The sequence below is a fragment of the Strongylocentrotus purpuratus genome, unplaced genomic scaffold, assembly GCF_000002235.5.
Source record: "Strongylocentrotus purpuratus isolate Spur 01 unplaced genomic scaffold, Spur_5.0 spur5_scaffold_19, whole genome shotgun sequence".
Taxonomy (NCBI): domain Eukaryota; kingdom Metazoa; phylum Echinodermata; class Echinoidea; order Camarodonta; family Strongylocentrotidae; genus Strongylocentrotus; species Strongylocentrotus purpuratus.
Genome location: NW_022145604.1, coordinates 9,865,553 through 9,884,293, shown reverse-complemented (window position 1 = coordinate 9,884,293; position 18,741 = coordinate 9,865,553). Strand labels below are relative to the sequence as shown.

The 18,741-nt window shown below is 37.3% G+C and overlaps 2 protein-coding genes across 2 annotated transcripts; one reads left to right on the top strand and one right to left on the bottom strand.

The window, feature by feature from the left end:
• The first annotated feature begins 53 nt into the window (after window positions 1-53).
• LOC586468 (esterase OVCA2) lies at window positions 54-6,294 on the top strand. The gene is made up of 8 exons (XM_030990278.1): window positions 54-219; window positions 846-868; window positions 1,123-1,193; window positions 2,068-2,259; window positions 2,589-2,654; window positions 3,042-3,182; window positions 3,600-3,659; window positions 5,319-6,294. Exons 1-8 carry the CDS (start codon window positions 169-171, stop codon window positions 5,417-5,419), a joined length of 705 nt encoding a protein of 234 aa, XP_030846138.1. The 5' UTR covers window positions 54-168; the 3' UTR covers window positions 5,420-6,294.
• LOC586484 (3-oxoacyl-[acyl-carrier-protein] reductase FabG) lies at window positions 6,173-17,889 on the bottom strand. Its single transcript, XM_030990275.1, has 9 exons — window positions 17,793-17,889; window positions 15,175-15,314; window positions 14,161-14,253; window positions 13,157-13,298; window positions 12,234-12,274; window positions 11,803-11,872; window positions 9,348-9,384; window positions 8,148-8,211; window positions 6,173-7,560 (listed from the first exon to the last, which is right to left on the bottom strand). Exons 1-9 carry the CDS (start codon window positions 17,827-17,829, stop codon window positions 7,396-7,398), a joined length of 789 nt encoding a protein of 262 aa, XP_030846135.1. The 5' UTR covers window positions 17,830-17,889; the 3' UTR covers window positions 6,173-7,395.
• Window positions 17,890-18,741: the final 852 nt, after the last annotated feature.

Sequence of the window (18,741 nt, the reverse complement as noted above, 5' to 3'; positions counted from 1 at the left end):
AGCGTGCAGTGCTAGTGCAGTATTCAAAATAAAACATCGTTCACATATGATGCCCCTCCCCCTGGACTCTGGCGTGCGAGCAGGAGACCCGGTCCCAAGACGGTCACTCTTTCTTTGAAACTTGAAAATCAATTTGTCAGCTAATATTTAGTTGTCATTATATCTGTAATGGCGTCGACTGACAAAATGACTGACAAAGCATCAGCGGTTTTATTGAAGGTGAGATCAAAAGTAACTAAAAATATGTAAATATTATAACGTGTGTCCCATTAGTTGAATCTGGTGTAGTCTAACTCTAAGCTCACACATTACACAAAAGGGTCGGACCAGCCAGCGCCACCGCCCTAGCCATGCCAGGTGCAGGCCCTAGCGGACGGGTGAGCCAACGCTCCACGGGTAAGCCACCAGCCTCTGTTCGCGGTCCTAGAATGGGGTTTCATGAGAATGTATAGCATTAGAAAAAATAATAGATCAATAAATAATAATAAACTCATAGCTGTTTCCATCGTTTTGAATTAATTGAATAAAAATGGCCCATGGACATGGTGATGAGTGACACTGATAATGTTTTATTTTACTTTTACATTTAATTTTAAACTAGAGGTCTAGATCTAGATCTATGAAAATATGAGGCTATAAACTAAACTCTATTTCAATTTTCTCTTTGTCTATGAATTTTGTTTATTCTTTTATTGTAAAAATGTTGATATTATTGTTTTATTTGTGTAAAAAACTTTAATATGAAATTTTGTTGATTTTAGACAGTAGGCCTAGATCTATAGGCTAGATCCTGATTAATGCCCCGTTTATTGAATTGTGCATTTTTCTCTGTTATCCAAACCCAGATCCTGTGTATCCATGGTTACAGGTAAGAAATCCCCATATTTATCTTTGTTTATCACTTGGGAGAGGGGGGGGGGGTGTAAATTTCAAAGTTTCAAATGTAGACCCAATTCTTGTATTTAGAGAACTAGTTGTTAAGCATATTTCTAAGTATTTTAAAAGTGTGAATTGTAAGTTGTAGCAATGTAGTTGTAACTTGAAATACAGTTTAATGATACATTTACCTTTAAATTAAAAATGTTAAAAGACAGATTATGGTTCTGTTCTTTCCCCCACCAGGCAGACTGGTAAAACTTTCCGGGAGAAGACTGGATCTTTGAGAAAGGCTCTAAAAAAACATGCAGAGTTTGGTAAGTAGTAGTACCAGTGGCGAACAGAGGATTTTTTCAACGTTTCATCCAGCCGCTGAATAAGCATGGGGGGGGGGGGGTGGGGGGTAAGAGGACATATTATTATTTTTTTGGGTCCAAAAAATTTTGCAACGACTCAGCCAGCCGCTGAATATGAATAAGCGGAGGAGTGGGGTAAGAGGACATTTTTTATTTTTTTTTGGTCCCGAAATTTGAAATTTTGACTGATCGACATTCCGTTCCATCGGGGGGGGGGGGGGGGGGGGGGGGGGTAAGGTCATCTTTTTTAGGTAATCCATTAGGATTTTTTTTTTTTTTTGTAATAAAAACAAAAAACAAAAAACACTCAAAGGGGGGGGGGGGGGTTCCCAAAAAACATACACATAAAAATACTCAAGGGGGGGGGGGGGGTTAACCCCAACCCCCCCCCCCCCCCCCCCCCCCCCCCCCCCCCCCCCCCCCCCCTGCGTACGTGTCTGAGTAGTACCATATGTACTTGACAAGAATAAGTTAAACCCTTTGCTACAGGACATAATAGTGCCATGCCTGGGCTCAAACTCTCAAGTTCGCATCTCCAGTCAAGTAAATAAACCCCTCCATTGATACACTTTATAAAAGATGTACATATTCCATATGAAGCCTATTCTTTACATCAATGCCATGCAGTAGTTAAATACTTGAAAATATTATGCTTGCACAATGCACATTAACCTTATGAAATAAATTCAATACCAGTAATTAAAAATATAATGCTTGTACATTGACTTTAGGAAATTTACCAAAATACCACAATACTTTTACTTGAACCTGACAAATTTAATGTTTTGTAAACACATTTGTTATCAATAGGATTAATTGTTTTTACTTTCTTCAGTTTACATGGACGCACCCAATCTAATCAAAAGTAAAAGTGATGAGAGTGCCGCAACCAATGAGGAGAGAGGCTGGTGGTTTTCTGACTCTGAGGGCGGTTTCCGTGCAGCAGAGAAAACAGAGGTCAACCCAGGCTACAATGAGTCCGTGGAGACTATCGCTGAAGCTCTGAAAGAACAGGGTCCTTTTGATGGTAATATTTTTTCGATATTGAGGCAGGAAAAAAAGACAGGGGGGAGGATGGAGAAGGAAAAAAACATGAAGAAAAAGAAGAAAGGAGCTCCTTCCGTCCCCTCACTGTATCCAGTTGCCTTTTTGCATTTCACCAACCGAATAAGATTAGTGCCCCCCCCCCCCCAGAATGTTAATGTCAGATGATAATTTTTTGTATTTCAAGTTAGTAATGATCGAAAGTGCTTTTCGTTTGTTTTGTTTATTTTTGTTTTTTTAAACAAGTAACATGTACCTGTAAGTACGCGGCACCATGCTATTGTTTTTGTTTGTTTTGCTTTGTACCCGTAGGTGTCCTTGCATTCAGTCAAGGAGCTGCCATGCTTGCCTTGATATGTGGTCTAAAGGAACAAGGTGGTAAGTAGAACTCATAGTATAAAGAGGTGTAATAGTATGACATGTTCTGAGTTAAGAATCCGATATTCAGTAGTGGAGCTTGGGAGGGGGGGGGGGGGGAGGGGGCCATGGCCCATGCACGCTATTTTTGCACAACATTTTTTCTTAAAGAGAGAAAAGGGAAAAGTTTGAACTGAATTACCAGTTTTTTTCGTGTCATTCATTGTTCATTACTCAGCTACATAATTATACATTTTTTACCAATTTCTTGTGATAGATAACATTTATTTGTCATATGTAAGAACTTCAGTTTCCTTCGTTTGCACTACCGGTACTCAGATTTCGTTTTGATAAAGGAGTGGAAAGAATGCTAATTATTGTCTTTTTTTTGTTTTTCTCCCCCCACAGATACCAGATTCCAATTCAATTTTGCCATTTTAGTGGCAGGCTTCAGGAGCCTGAGTTCAGGACACGATAATTGCTTCAGAGAGAAAATCACCTTTCCAACACTTCATGTGTTTGGTGACACAGACCAAGTCATTCCAAAAGGTAAGTATGATAATAATAATAGTAATGGTCACATTTGTAAAGCATTTAATACTACGTTTCTAAGCGCTTTACATTGTAATTATTATTATCCCAGTCTTAGGATCAATTGCTAATCTTAGGGGGGGGGGGGTTGGATGGATTAGTGGTCAATGTTTTAAGATTTTTATTTTGTAATGTTTTTCTTTGGAGTAAAGGATGAAAGTTCATACTTGTTTGTTTTTTTCAGCTTATTTTTTAAATGTTTTTTTTTTGTTGCAAAAACTAATTGCTTTTTAAAACATTTAAATTTCTCTTTTTTAAAGTAGGAATCGAAAGTTCTGTTCTGCCAACATTGAACCTATCGACAAAGACTATATCTTTGCATTTTCCTTCAGAAAATATAACAATGGCTGATTTCCCCATTTATTTCTTCCACAGAGTCCAGTGAGGAAATGTTACAATACTTCACAGAGCCAGTAGTTCTACATCACACAGGAGGTACAAATTTTGCATTACGTTTGGTCTCATGGAAAATTCATAAGAGTGGGAGGGGGGGGGGGGGGGAGAGGGGGAATTCTAACAAAACAGTATATTACAAGGGCACTCTGCAGAGACAAATGTAAAAATAAATGCTACAGAGGTATATGTATTTTTTTTTTTTAAATGTTAGATCTCATTGGTGGTTCTTGGGGGAGGTTGGTATATTACAGGGGCACACATGCTGATCAAAACCTAAATTATTACTTTTGCATCCAAATAGACTTTGTTAGGATAGTTATTGGGATGATAGTAATTCAGGAATACAAATACACCATTATCTTGTTGTTTTTTTTTTCTCTCTCTCTCCTTCTCTTCCTCTCTATTTGACTAGCTCTCTAGCTTAATCTTTATCTTTCTCTATCTCCAATATGTATATTCCTCTCTTAGTCCTGTAGAAGTTTTTCAGACCTGGAAAAGTTGATAAGTACAAGTTTTTTTGTTGATTTGTGTTCTAGATGGGTATTGAAGTAAATTCAGCTTGGTTGCCAGCTTGGCAACCTTGAGCAACTTTTTTAAAAGCCATATTAGCATAATCATCTTATTAGCATATGTGCAATATGTAATAATGTTGCTAATCTCAATCCAGGAAGCCTGAAAATATGGATAATAGGACTTTTTATGGGTTTTCTACGTACGTAGGCCAGGGATGTTGAATACAACAGTGCGAACTATGATCTATCTAGGTTTACCAAAGCTAGAACCATTGAGAGTACAAGCCTGACGTTGCTCAAGCTTGTGGCAGAATTCTTGGAAAAGTCATATTATCCATGTTTTCAGGCTTCCTGGATTAAGATTAACAACATTATTACATATTGCACATATATGCTAATTAGATTATTATGCTAATTAGGCTAATTATACTACATCTATATGGAATATCTTCTCATGAATTAATGATTAGTCTTTAAAAAGTGATTTACAATGTTGCATTGCACCATTTTTAGGCTTTATAGATAAACAATGACAATGAAGTCCATATATTGTACATATTATGCTAATTATGCTATTTAAGACAATTGTATTACTTTAAAATTAAAATTGGTGTCATAAATGAATTCCTTGTCATAGAAAACCCTTGAAAAGTTGTATAGATAAACAATGACAATGAAGTCCATATATTGTACGCCTGCTTATTAGCTCTTTATGCTCATTGTGCTATTTAAGACAATGGCATTACTTGGAATCAAAAACTGGTGTCATAAATGACTTCCTCATCATAGAAAACCCTTGAAAAGTCATATTTTCCACGTTTTCATATTGCACATATGCTAATTAGATGATTATGCTAATATGGCTTTTAAAAAAGTTGCTCAAGGTTGCCAAGCTGGCAACCAAGCTGAATTTACTTCAATACCCATCTAGAACACAAATCAACAAAAAAAAACTTGTACTTTTCCAGGTCATGTACATGGTATAATATGGTACCGTCTACTGGACTATCTTCTAAAATGCTACAAATAGTTTAAGTTTGGAATTTATCATTCCTCGAATTGTTAGAACTACAATGTAAATACCATAGAAGACCAACTTTACATACAGATATATTCCAAACTCTACATTATCTGTTCAATTTTGATGTGGATGTATTCAGTCATTTTTGTTTCTTCTTTATTTTAGGTCACTATGTACCAGCAACATCAGCGGAGAAGAAAGTGTACATCCCTTTCTTAGAGGCCCAGGTCAAGAGAAAGAAAGAAGAGTCAGAAACAAATTCATGACGACGATGAACACACTCTATGAAGAGCAAAATGTGCTTTCTATAATTGCTGTGAATATCGAGGACCTCTCCAAACTAATTTATTATATCCATCTGCAATACTAGTACCCGGTTGGCTGCATATAAGACTGTACACAAAGTCGAAAGTGGCTTTACTGACCACTTGAAAAGTGTTTCTCACTGAAACCTTTTCAAGAGGATCCTGTATATAAACACTGCCTGGCTATTACTAAATTTATTTTCTGGTCTGCCTTGAGTGGTCTGTCAACACGTTTCAGCGTCTGTAGGTGTAACATGGAATTTTCTTTGTCTTATATCTGTTTCGTGAGGGCATCTTTAATGTGTAGCTTGAAAGATTGCTCAAAATGTTTGTGAATGGTAACTATTGACAGCCCCAATATATCGCACTGCCAGTGCCCCAGTATTAGTAGTTTGCCTGACATATCAACAACTAATGTTCACAACCTGTTTTCTCGCTGTTGAAATACCATAACTTTTGGCAGCTGAAAGCAATGTAGTTAATTTGCAATCTCTTCAATTAGAAGCATCTATGAATTTGAATAGTGTATTCAAGAACAGAGTGCTACAGAATTGCTTTTTTTCTTCCACACTTGTGCCCTAGATTTAAAATATAGGTTTTTTTTATATCGCACTGCCAGTGTCATAGTAATTTGGTTGTCCCCAGCTACACAACAAAAGAGAACTGTTGTAGCAGTCTGCACACATAATAACACAATGGTAGAAATAACAGAAGTGAGTAAAAAATATTGTATTTTATTTGAAAAATAATGTTCAATTTGATTGACTTCATCATGGCAAATTTTTATACAAAAGTTCAAAAATATATATTGTACTATTAAAATGATTTCCATCACATTATCTGCATTTCATGATAGATTTATTTCAGAGTAAGTGTGTCAGCCTCACAAATCCCAGCCTCATCCATGACATTGTTCATGTCTAATCAAACATAATTTGGTTTAGAAACTACGTAACATGAATATACCATCCACCCATCTTTATTAATTAAAATTACCCAATCACCAAATGATTTCATACATTGATGCTTACAATTCATTATCATGATTTTGTTCCATTATATAAACATACATATACAAATGTAGAAAGATATTTGGAGATAAAATCTATCTTGGCTAAAAGCTGAAGTGTAGAATATATCACAAATGAAACGTTTGTAAACCGAGTATAAACAAAAATGTGAAGACATTGACTACATTGTACCGTATTTGCCGGCGTAAAGGCCGCAGTATTTTCGGAAGAGAAAGCAACAAAAAGTCTGGGTGCAGCCAATGCGCAACAACTACAAATTCAGCGGTCAAAACAGCACGTCCATTCGTACGTATGGGACTACAATGATTATAGAATGGTACAGGACATTTCTAGAATAACTTCACACATCTTACCGACAATTTTATGTTACATTGTTGACATAAAGACCAAAATAACAAAGTTATTTTTCTAACAAAATCTACCGGTAGATCTAGATCTGAGTTGTACCATTGCATCGCTAAAAAGTAAAAGAAGGAACCGTTACGGAGCTAGCCGCCGCTTAACTTAACTGCACATCTAGCCGAAGTCGCAATTTTGTATTACACCGCACATCGTGGTAGGGGTACATGTAGGATACCAAATCTGCCTGCAATACAGTACTAGCTTAAAAATCGATGAAGATTTGCTAATTACGATCATTTTTAGGTAAACTTCCTGTAAATTTTTACAAATAAGAATAAGTAATTTGGGTATCGGTTTGTAGGAAAAATATTGTTCTACGAGTTTGGTCTGTTTAGGTTTTTTTCCTTTAGTTTTTTTTTCCCCTACAAAATGTTGAGGGTGGGCCTATGCGGAGCTGCGGCCTTATTGCCGGCAAATACGGTAGTTGGTTCAAGATTATTTTTTCCCAGCTTTTATTGAAGGAGGTTATATCAATCAACTGTAATACTACAAATTGTTTGGGTTTCATATTGTACCCAACTCTCGTGCACAGTAAGCATGTCTGCCACCATCTATTGACAGTGTTTCTCCAGTGATAAAGGACGCTGCGTTGGATGCAAGAAACTTGATGGCCGACGCTACATCTGTTGGTTGTCCTATCCTGCCCAATGGATGCATCTTTGCGCATACCTGCATAATGAATAAAATTCATCCAGATGTCTTCATAAATCTGTGAAGCATTGATTCTTACACCCAAGCATAGATTTAGAGAAGGTACAACTGTCATGCCCCCTTCTAAAGTAAAAAAGATGGCTGAACAATGTGAGAAATGCGAGGTTAAAACTCCAGGCTCACTTGGTTATGACACCTAAGCATGGATTTAGACAGGGGTTTTACTTTCATGCCCTTTTCTCAAGTAAAAACATAGCTGAAAAGTGTGAAGAATATGAGAATAAAACCCCAGACGGCTAAGCATAGATTTAAAGGGCTACAACTGTCATACTCCCCCCCCCCCAAGGAGTTAAATGTCAGTACCTGAATACATGATCATTTGTTTTGGAATCGAACTCCCATAATGGCAAATCTGCCGAAACCTCGAGATCCTGTCGTAGTTCTGACGCCCAAGCATGGATTTAAGGGGGCACGACGATTACACCCCCCCCCCCCCTTGAAAAGCAATTGAATGGAAGGACCACAAACCACTGTTTTTATGCTGTTATTATACAAATATCTAATATCAGGGTGGAATTTTTCCTTTTAAGGATGGTGAAGCTCACCTCTTCGATTTGTTCTGCAGGTATTCCAAATCCTGTCAAAAGGGGCGTCTTGATTGCTCCTGGGCTGTGATAGGAAAGGAAGAATAAATTCAGAATTTGCTTTTAATAATGAAATGCACAAACTAGAAAGAAAGAAAGATCACAACCAGTCAAAAATATTACAAAGTCTACAAGATTTAAAAGATTGGTAGACAGAAAGCACTCTTACACATTCACTTCCTATTCTAATGTTATTCACACTGCAAAAATAATTGTTTTGAATCCCCACTGTACTACTTGTAGCTACTTGCTCCCTCTATATAGAAAACAATGTCTAATCCGTGACCATTGGTCCCCCATGATCCCCTTTTTCTTATGTTAATTGAGGGCTGATTTGATGTGATGACCACCTGTCAATGACAATACAGGGAGGTCTTATCCCTCCTGGCCAAACTACCAGTATTGCAGTGGGGCTTTAAAATGAATATCTGGACTGGTATTCAATTCAATACTTAGCATAAGTAAGTGGCTAAGTTAAGTAATTTACCTATCTCGTATTCAAATCGCATTTTAGACTTGTACTTACGCAAGACAAAATCTAAGTAAAAAACTTGCTGATAAGCATTGTGATGTCACACAGTCAATCAAAAGTAATGCGCAATTGATGCATTGCAATAAATGCGCGCTGATATAATTGTGCGCAGGTTATAATACTGCATAAGAAAACCATATGCCTGCCAATCAAGGCCTCCAAATAATTGGCTTAAGTCTGGTATGGAGTTGGCTTAGATTTAAGGTAAAATACTTAGCCAAAAGTGTGAATTGAATACCAAAATTGGCTAAGTATTTTATCTAAGCCAAATACTAAGTAAAAAGTTTAAAGGTAAAGACCAGTATTGGAAACGCCCCAATTTCAAAAAATGAAATGGAAGCTCTTATTACCAATCACGTGAAGGAATACATTTTGAATAATACATGATGATAAAAATTTTCCCATATACATCTTTCTGTGTACAGTGCTTGTAACTTTATGAAGACTGGGCCAAATTTCTTATCATTTTGATGATTCCAGAACCTTGCAGTACATCTATGCTAGATGATCAACCTTTTCTGATCGATTTCACAACGTTTCTTTCACAATGCAATCGCATGACCATGACTGGTCTTTATCTTTAAATTTTGTTCTCAAGTATTGAATTAAATACGGGCCCTGGTACTTACTTCACAGCATTAACTCGGACACTTTTGGGAGCCAAATCTAGGGAAATTAATGAAATTAACGGGATGCAAGAAAATATTAAGATTTAAAGTTTGGTCACACATCAACTGCAATGATAATGATTTCACCATCATAAGCACTCTTGGCCTTTGGCAAGATATCAGTCTAAATTTGCTACTTTCCACCTAGGTAGGTTTACTATGTAGGTACATGTACTTGTGCTGATAACGGTTGCCGGAACTATACCTTCGGTTATGACTTCCAGAGCTCTTTATAAGCACACAAGGTGTTGTATGATAGTTTGGTGAACAGAATGTTATTTTACTGCTCATGCACCACACAATTTATAAACCAGTGCCACATTTGTATTTATATTATTATAAGTTATTTTATGAATGGCTTTTAGTTTGTTTCAAATTTCTAGTACCAATCAAACTACTACATAAGAAAAATAAGAAGATTCAAGATTCAAGATTCAAGATAATTTATTGTTTGTTTGTTTGTTTGTTTGATTGATTTTATTTCTGCGTTCAAAAATATACAAATTCAAAGTCAAAGTACAAAATTTTGAACAATAACAAATACAATGAATACAATGTTTACAAAAGTAATTGAATGAAAAATCATGTACAATTATATCATTCGATAAACATGTACGAAGCATACAATAACATAAGAAATATTAAATATTTTCAATAAATTAGAGAGGTAATTTGGAACGCAGGAGACCACCATCGTGAGCGGTTAGGCTGGAGATGGATGGCGGCCTCGTAAAAAGAATTGGCGACATAACTCTCTTCGAAAAACTGAGTGATCAAGAGGGTGCGGTGCAAGTGCAGGTGCAGTGAGCAGTTGCATGATAAAGAATAAATAAGTCACGGTTTTGTTATACTAATAAGCCAGTTCACGGTTGCAGTCTGAGCATGAGCAGATAAAGGTCATTGCAGAACAAATTTTGAAATACACGGAGACGAAATACTGTATACGTGCTCATGAAAGTTATGTAATCATTATTCATTTATGCACTCCATGATACACAGGTGGAAGTATTCTTTGAAAAGGGGGAACAAAGGCTATTGATGTAGCACCTCCATCGCTATAGGAGTGATTATTTAAATATGTACAAAGTGGGACCTCTTCATGTTTTAAAGATCTGTGGATATTCGGGGTCATTGCAGTAATGTGCTAACCGTGAACTGGTCTATTCAAAGAGAGGGGAGCATATGATTGTATTATTTGTCGTTTAAGTGTAGTTTTGAAGGAGTAGATGGTTGAACAAGACTTTATGTTGTCGGGTAAATCATTCCAAATGTCCGGGCCAGAATGTCTAACAGATTTGTGTGTTATTGATAATTTGGGGTTTGTAAAAAATACATAAAATTTGCCTTCGGACATTTAAAGGTGCTATATATGTACCTAAATATAAATACAGACAAAATAATTACAATTCAACATACCGGTAACATTTAACAATCATCACAATTTTAAGAAAGGTTGCATTAAAAGAATAAGATAAAACTGAGGAAAAGGCAGTGCAGTCTAAAAAGCTTGTTTTGTTTTGTTGTTGATCTCGTCCATCCAGGCACTTTCACGCCGGACAAGAAATCGTATTACTATACAAAGCTTTTGGATTGCACAATACAATTTTAACGATGCATTGCAGCCGAATGGTGAATTGTGCATTTTTTACAATATTTTTTTTCACAGTACATTTCACCTTGCATCATTAACAAAATGCATTTAAGAAACATCCTGTTTACTTCAGGTTACAAATAAAGAAATTATAGAAACATGGTACCTAATGTTTGTATTGGTCTGCACCTATGGAATGTCTATAAATGTATGAGCAGCTGAATTGCAATTTGGTCTACAACCAATTTGTCTACTGACCAGTTTGTCTAATGCCCATTTCGTCAACTATCCGTAAGGTCTAATCATCATTTGATGATTATTATACAAATATACACTGCCTTGAGAGGTTCTGGTTAAAACTACCTTTATGCGCTAGAGGTGATCCCAATAGTACTATTTGCTGAGGGGCGCAATTTAGAATTTAAAAATCACAATTTTCATCAAAAGAGAATTGAAAATAAGACAAATTTATTGAATTAAGATTTGAAAAAGAAAAAAAATTAGTTAAAAAAAAATATTCAAAAAGGAATTTCAATTCTTGAATAGCACTCCCAAATAATACTTTTTCAGAGCACGTTAAAATGGTTGAAATATTTCTGGTCATGTGACGTGCTCACAACCAATCACAAACCAATACATTTTTGATGCAGGATATAATACTATAAATGATGATTATACCAAATGGGCATTATAAAAACCGGGAATTAGACTAAATGATCAGTGGACCAAATGGGTAGTAGACTTATTTTGAGATTATAAACTGTATGAGCATATCAGTCAGCACTTTGGATTAATAAAAAGTTAAACTATGACGAGAATACTTACCAACAGCACAACATCTTGTGAATTGGTCAGTGGCAGCCCTTAAAATATTGTACGAAAATGACATGTGGGCCTGAAATTGAAGGGGAAAAAAAATTATTTTCAGAAAGAAATCATAGTTCAGGCAAAATTTGGCACATGACATAATGATATGAACAGTTAAAATAGTTTATTATTTAAGTATCCATTAATTATGGAGAATTATGGCATGTCAAAAAGCCTATGGAATCAAGTGCAGTAGAAAAATAAAATAATGTAAGCATAGTTCATTTCACATATTCATAACACACACAAGAATAAGTATGCAAAGAGGCCCTCGTTGATCACAGCTCCGTTTACAAGGGTTATAATTGTACCACAACACTTTCTTATTAAAGGCAGATTCACATGCCTGCCGTGTTTGAACTGAGATTTGTTTGTGTCAAGTTACCTACCACTCTTTTTCCTGCTAGGCTGGATACATTCACCACGGAGCCTGAAAGACAATAGTTGATAGTTAGCTTCATAACTTATCCAATTACATAATGAAATTACTCAAATCAATGCAATAAACTGACCTAAAATTTGATGTATGATTATTATTTTTTTCTTCTTGAAATTTAACCCAATTCAGGAAAGTGTAAAGTAGACATTTTGAAAGAGTGAAAAAGGGCACTCTGTTTCCAAACTTTCTGGCACCAATATAGGGGTTGAAAAATTGCATACCTACTATTCATAATTATCACTTTCTAAATAGTTGTTTCATATGAACAATCCACTTTTCATATCGATGGATTTTACAACTGTACTTTTTCTACCCGAGATCAGAGATTGGAACAAAAGTTTTTTAGGTTTGTGAGAATTGGCAATTTTGCTAAGCATGTCAGTTAGTTCAATATCCAAAATTGGAATGCTCTAACTGAGTTTAATTGGAATTTGGAATCCTCTCCTTATCTAGAGTTTCCTGGAAAGAGGTTTATGTCTCAAGATTTGACCTTAGAAATTTGATAACCAACTTTTTTATTTTCAAACTAATCGTCACTTGAGACATGTTGGGGTAAAATGCTAACTTGATATTACATTTGACATGACAAATTCTCAAGCAGCCACCGCACTGGAATTGAGGGGAAAGGGGGAGGGGGGTGTCAGAATAACTTGTAAAATGAATACGATAATACAGGGCTACTGATTAGAAGAAAGTTGCGGGAAGTGGTTCAGTCATCTTTTCTCATCCTTTTTTCCCTTTTATCCTTTCCCTTTCTCTATTTTTTCTTTCTTTTTCTCCACTCAATTGGATGGGGTGGGGGGGGGGGGGGCGCATCCCCCTTGTCCCCTGTATGTACACCACTGCATCACAGTAACAAGATTAATAACTTACCTTTAGAAGTAATAAGATGAGGTACTGCTAGGTTGGTGAGTTGGACAACAGATCTTACATTAAGCTTGAGCAAATCGTCAAAGTTCTCCATAACAGTTTCACTTCTGAGGAGGTCAAGTTTGGCTTGTCCTGCATTGTTTACCTAAAATACATTGATGAGCAATGGCAAAGGGAAAAAGAAAAAGAGAGAGCAGGAGAAAGAGAAAGACGGGCAGAGAAAGACGAAGTGGGAGACGGACAAAGCGAAAATGATAGACTGAGATAAAAATATAAATAAGATAAAAAACTTCATTAAAATAAACGTAAGACACAAACCTCTGCAAAGATTACTACAGTTACTACATATTGAAGAGATTGGTTTCATAAACATTTGGTTATAACCGCAGGGGGGGGGGGGGGGGGGGGATTCACTAAATGAAGCCCCATTCCTCTCACATCTCTACAAATCAACTGAAATATGTACATTTACATACCTCTAAATAGAAGTATTGGATAAAACTCGTAAAAGAATGCTTATGAAAAAAATGTCACAATGTTAGATAGCAACAGAACAAAAATATATAACTTCCTTATATCTCCAGTCAGTCACAGGTTACAGTTATTAGAGAGATGACGATAGCGTGTATTAGGAAAGATAGTTGTGACACGCACACAAACGCGATCAAAGATTCAATTCATGGAGCTCCAAATAATTCTTTCCCCACATAACATCTCTCTGGGAGGGAACTAATTGTGGCCCCACAAATTGACCTTTGTACTTATGCATGTGTCACAACTATCTCTCTCAGTACGCTATGCAGGGGCCCGTTTCACAAAGCCTTTTTTCAATGACGAATGACAAAAATCAGTGACAAAACTGCCGATAACCAATCAGAAGCAAGGATTTCAGTAGCTTAAAACACAAACTGTCATTTGTCACTGATGACAAGTTTTGTGAAACACCCCCCAGATGACCATTGTAAACACTATTTAAAGGGTACGACAGGTAGGTAATCAGAACTCACCAAGACATCCAGTCTACCAAAGTATGTGATAGTTGACTCCACAATCCTCTTCACATCTTCTTCTACACACATGTCTGCCTTGATTGTAAGAACCTATCCCGATGAAAAAGAAGAGATGATTCCATTATTACATTAGCTAAAATGAGAAGATCTCGTCTGCCCACAGTTATACTATCAGTAATTAGCATTTGATCTGTTTTTTTACTCAAAGGCTGAGTTGAAAGTAGATGTAGATATAATTCAGATTGTTTCTAGCTAATACTTATAACATCATACCTTGAAAGTGTGTTTGCCCGAATTGTAACAAATTACAAAAAAGGCAACTGTAATTGGTGGGTCAAATTTTCTTTAAAATCAAGAATATAACTAAAAGACTGCAAGGGTAAAAGAAAACAGATGACCTATTCAAACCTAAGGATATCCACCTTTCTTGTAGGCACTAGACATCACTTGATCTTGAAATTTGTTATACAAAATTTTGGAATTGAAATTGTAACCAGGTCAGCGTTTCATGTAACCATAATAATAATATTTAGCTCTTATATAGCACTTAATACAATGTCTCTAAGCGCTTTACAAATATACTATTACCTCGGTCATTAGATTGAGTGCTTGCCCACTAAAACTGTGTGCACAATCTCCACTCCCTGGGAAGCATTCCAGCCGGGCATTACTTGACGCTCAAAAACTGTTTGACCAACAATGACAGTCGCACCCTACTGGGTACCGTTTAACACCTGGGTGGAGAGTAGCAAGTGCAGGTTAATATCTTGCCAAAGGATATTAGTGCTGTGTCGGGATCCGAAACCTCAACCTTCGCATCTCCAGTCAAGCGCCTTAAACCACTCGACAACGACACTTAAGTACAAGTTCGAGACATCCCATAGAATTAACACATGTTTCAGTGGGTTGTCAGGTTGTCGGTGAACTTGAACCTATGACAATTTTATGAAATGCTGACCAGTTTTACTATCAAGCTTTAAGGTCACCAGCTAGAATAATGCACACACAAACCTTATCCTTTGCTAGGCCTTTTGCCATGCAATCCTGTGCAGTCTTCTCTAGTCTCCCTTCATCACGACCCACTAAAGCAAGACCTGCTCCTTCTGCAGCAAAGTGGACAGCCGTCTCAGCTCCAATTCCTGAGCTCGCTCCTACCAAAAAATATCAGAAAAAAATGCTAGGATCATACTTTCAACTCTATGGCTAATAAATAATAATAGTGGGTTCTTGTATAGCGCTCATGTCTGTCAGATTTGACACCCCTGACACTCCAGACTAGACTAGGGTCTATATAACACTTTCACAGACATGATGGATGGAAGATTATATATTTCAATTTGAGCTAATGGCAGAACAAGCCAAAGCCCAAATTAATGACATAAATGAAGCACGAAGTCATGCCCATGTGGTCGTGGCATGTCATGTCTCTTGATGAGCATTTCTAATTATAAATGTATGTTAATACTTAACACCAGTCACTAGAGAACCTATTCTGCTGATCAAAAGCACCGACACTGGCACTGAACATGACAACATATTGAGCATTTCAATATGGTATAATTAAACTTAATGGTTATAATCTATGTCTATGCTGGTACTCGTCAAAAGCCTTTTCAGCAACTAAATGAGGATATTGTGGTGTGGTGTCTCTCATAGTGGTCATGATTGATTATAAATATACACATCCCCGAGCGAAGCTCGGGGATGTACCCCGCTTGCTCCAAAAAGCCGCTGAGCCCCCTACACATTTGCCGACGACACGAATATCTATTCTATCATAACCTTTATCACCTTGGGAGTGTGTTCTGGGTGTTCGGTATTACATGAGCTTCATGCAGCTCTATTTATTTTTAAATAAAAATGTTAAAAACTCACCTAATCCTGCCTTTTTATCAGTAAAGTCCTTCACACAGCGAACAAAGTTGTGTGCAGTCCTATGGGGCTCGATCTCATGTAATCGCTGTATATGAACCGGAAGGTAATCGCAACTCTGTGAAGGTCAAGTCACGTGACGAGATCGCCCGAGTAGCACGCGCGGAAGCAACTGCTGTAGCAGACGACGCGACGTCTATACTGTGTGCAATGTAAATTTATAGCGTAATCGCCCAGATTCATTCATGATTCAGGCAGAAATTATTCAGCGTACGTAGAAACTGCACTTCCGGTTGCGCATGCGCAATACGTATGTTTCGTGAAGCTACTATTTTGGAATTTTAGTGCGATCACCAAGGACCAAGTTTTAGGTTAATTTGTTGCATTAAATCAGTAAAACCTCACTATCAGATATCAAGAAAGATGACAATGGATGCGCACAGCAACGTGGCATAGCCAAATGTGAGTATAGTTCCAAAATAATTAATTGCGTTAATTTAAAATGTTTTTTTTTAAATGTAGAAATTCTAGAATTGGCCGTTCACTGTACTGGCGGTATGGGAGGAGGTCAGACGCCGTGCTACGCACGGCGTCTGGTCAGGCTAGATTGATTAGTGCATAGTGCGTATATACAAGTTGTGCGAGTAAAAACAGTTCCTCCTATTTAGGCACTGATGGCTCCCTTGAACTTCTCCACAGAGGGCAGTTCAATGAAGTTGGTAGGGAGCTCATCCCAGCCCCGGAGTGTTCTTGGGAAGAAACTTTGGGGCTAGTGTAGTTCCGTATCCATTTTTTTTCGCAGTTTAATATCCATTCTTAGCAAAGGAATATCCATTCTTAGTAAAAGAATTTTAGCCCAATTGTTTACTAATTTTAATCATAATCATATATTGCATTTTCCACCTGAGTTTGGATCACATCTGAGATCAGGAAACTTTTGATGTCGATGTCGTCGCTCAGTACCGTCTCTACGCTTTAGTACTGCACCTCAAACTGAAGCTATCAGTACAAAATTATGCAGACTTCTCGTATAGTTTATGGTATCGCGCATACGAGAAGTCTGCATAATTTTGGACTTATAGCTAATAGCTTCAGTTTGAGGTGCAGGACTACAGTGTAGAGACGGTACTGAGCAACGACGACGACATCGAACTCGAAGCCCTAAACGATATAGACTATAAACGGAAGTTTCCCGATGTCGGATGTGATCCAAATTCAGGTGGAAACTGCAATATATGATTATGATTTAAAATAGTAAAAAATTGGGCTAAAATTCATTTGCTAAGAATGGATATTAAACTGCTAAAAAAATGGATAGGGAACTACATTCACTAGCGCCGAAACTTTGCCTGTAGCTGTCAGACCAGAGTTGGAGCTGGGTCTCATGAATCTGTGTCGGTATTGATAAGATAAGATAAGATCCGCAAACTCTACGTACGTAAAAACTTGATGCTGGTGATTGTATGTCGCTGACAGATACAGATACAGATACAGCTTATGTTAATCAACAATAGGTCTACAGATACTCGGTCCATGGGCGAAATCGCACAAACATGGCATCGGACTACTCACACCCGTCTCCGCCCAACTGTCGGGGTGACTCGTCCAGCCGATGCCGTTAAGGCTCCGCGCACAGAAATATGTTCCGGATGTTCGCAGCAAATACCTCTACATATCATGCACTATTCAAATTCACAGACAATTTGACAACACCATAAATTAATGAGCTCGGAAGAAGTATACTGATAAAATCTTACCAGTGATTAGGACCACTTTACCGACAAATTCCCCCATTATCCAATCGTCTAGAGATTATAAATTATTTATAGTGGCGTTCTATACGTACGTACGGTATGGAACGCTACTAATGATTAGAATTAATTTAGAATCTCTAGACTAGACTGCGTGACATAATAAGAGGGGGGGGGGGGGAGAGAAAAGAAGAATCGTGGGCTGATGAGCTTTTAAGCAGTTTTTGCTTTACGCTTTCAAAGAAATTACTTGTATATTTGAATAGGGTAAGGTAGGCAGGCGCGCCGGAAGCAGTTTGGGATGGGTAAGAGCTAGGACACTTTTTTTTTTTTTTTTTTTTAGATCCCCAAAAAATCGCAACGACAAAAAACTGACACGCTTATTCTCTCCACGATATGCGCGTATCGCTATTATAAAAACCTCCATTGATAAATAAAGCTAGCATGCGCAATGTTTAGGAAATTTAATTCCTGTTAACTTCCCTTTTCTTTGAATGGAATTTTATACGTCATTTAACTCAGGTTTTTATTATTGTTATGTTCTTTTGGGTTAAAAATACAAACCATCTTTACTCCTTTACTCCTTTTTTTTTTTTGGGGGGGGGGGGGGGCAAAAAAGCGTTTTGCCCCCCCCCCCCACTTCCGGCGTCTATGCTCTCTCCCTCCTTTTAACTTTTAAGCAGAGTCTCTCATTCCCTCCCCTCCCTCTCTCTCTCTCTCCATCTCCCAATACCTTGTTTAATGTCTTGCCTTTTTGTAAATATTATGTTATATCATTCTTCATCTTTTATTTAGTGTAAAATACCAAAGCTTTGCATGTATTTAAGCACAGAACATATTTACTCCTTGCTACTCCTTCTTCCTCCTCTCTCTATCTTTTGCTCCCTCTCCCAGTCCATTTATTTTTTCCAGGGGTTCCTGCTCAACCCCAGCTCTCTCCCGACCTCTTGCCCCT

Bases quoted from the DNA above. Each gene is read 5' to 3' on its own strand.
- LOC586468 (XM_030990278.1), top strand. From the start codon at position 169: ATGGCGTCGACTGACAAAATGACTGACAAAGCATCAGCGGTTTTATTG. The intron at 1,194-2,067 runs GTAAGTAGTAGT...TACTTTCTTCAG, and splicing joins AAAAAAACATGCAGAGTTTG to TTTACATGGACGCACCCAAT. The intron at 2,260-2,588 runs GTAATATTTTTT...TTGTACCCGTAG, and splicing joins AGAACAGGGTCCTTTTGATG to GTGTCCTTGCATTCAGTCAA.
- LOC586484 (XM_030990275.1), bottom strand. From the start codon at position 17,829: ATGGGGGAATTTGTCGGTAAAGTGGTCCTAATCACTG. The intron at 9,385-11,802 runs GTAAGTATTCTC...TAATTTCCCTAG, and splicing joins CACAAGATGTTGTGCTGTTG to ATTTGGCTCCCAAAAGTGTC. The intron at 8,212-9,347 runs GTAAGTACCAGG...TTCCTATCACAG, and splicing joins GTCCGAGTTAATGCTGTGAA to CCCAGGAGCAATCAAGACGC.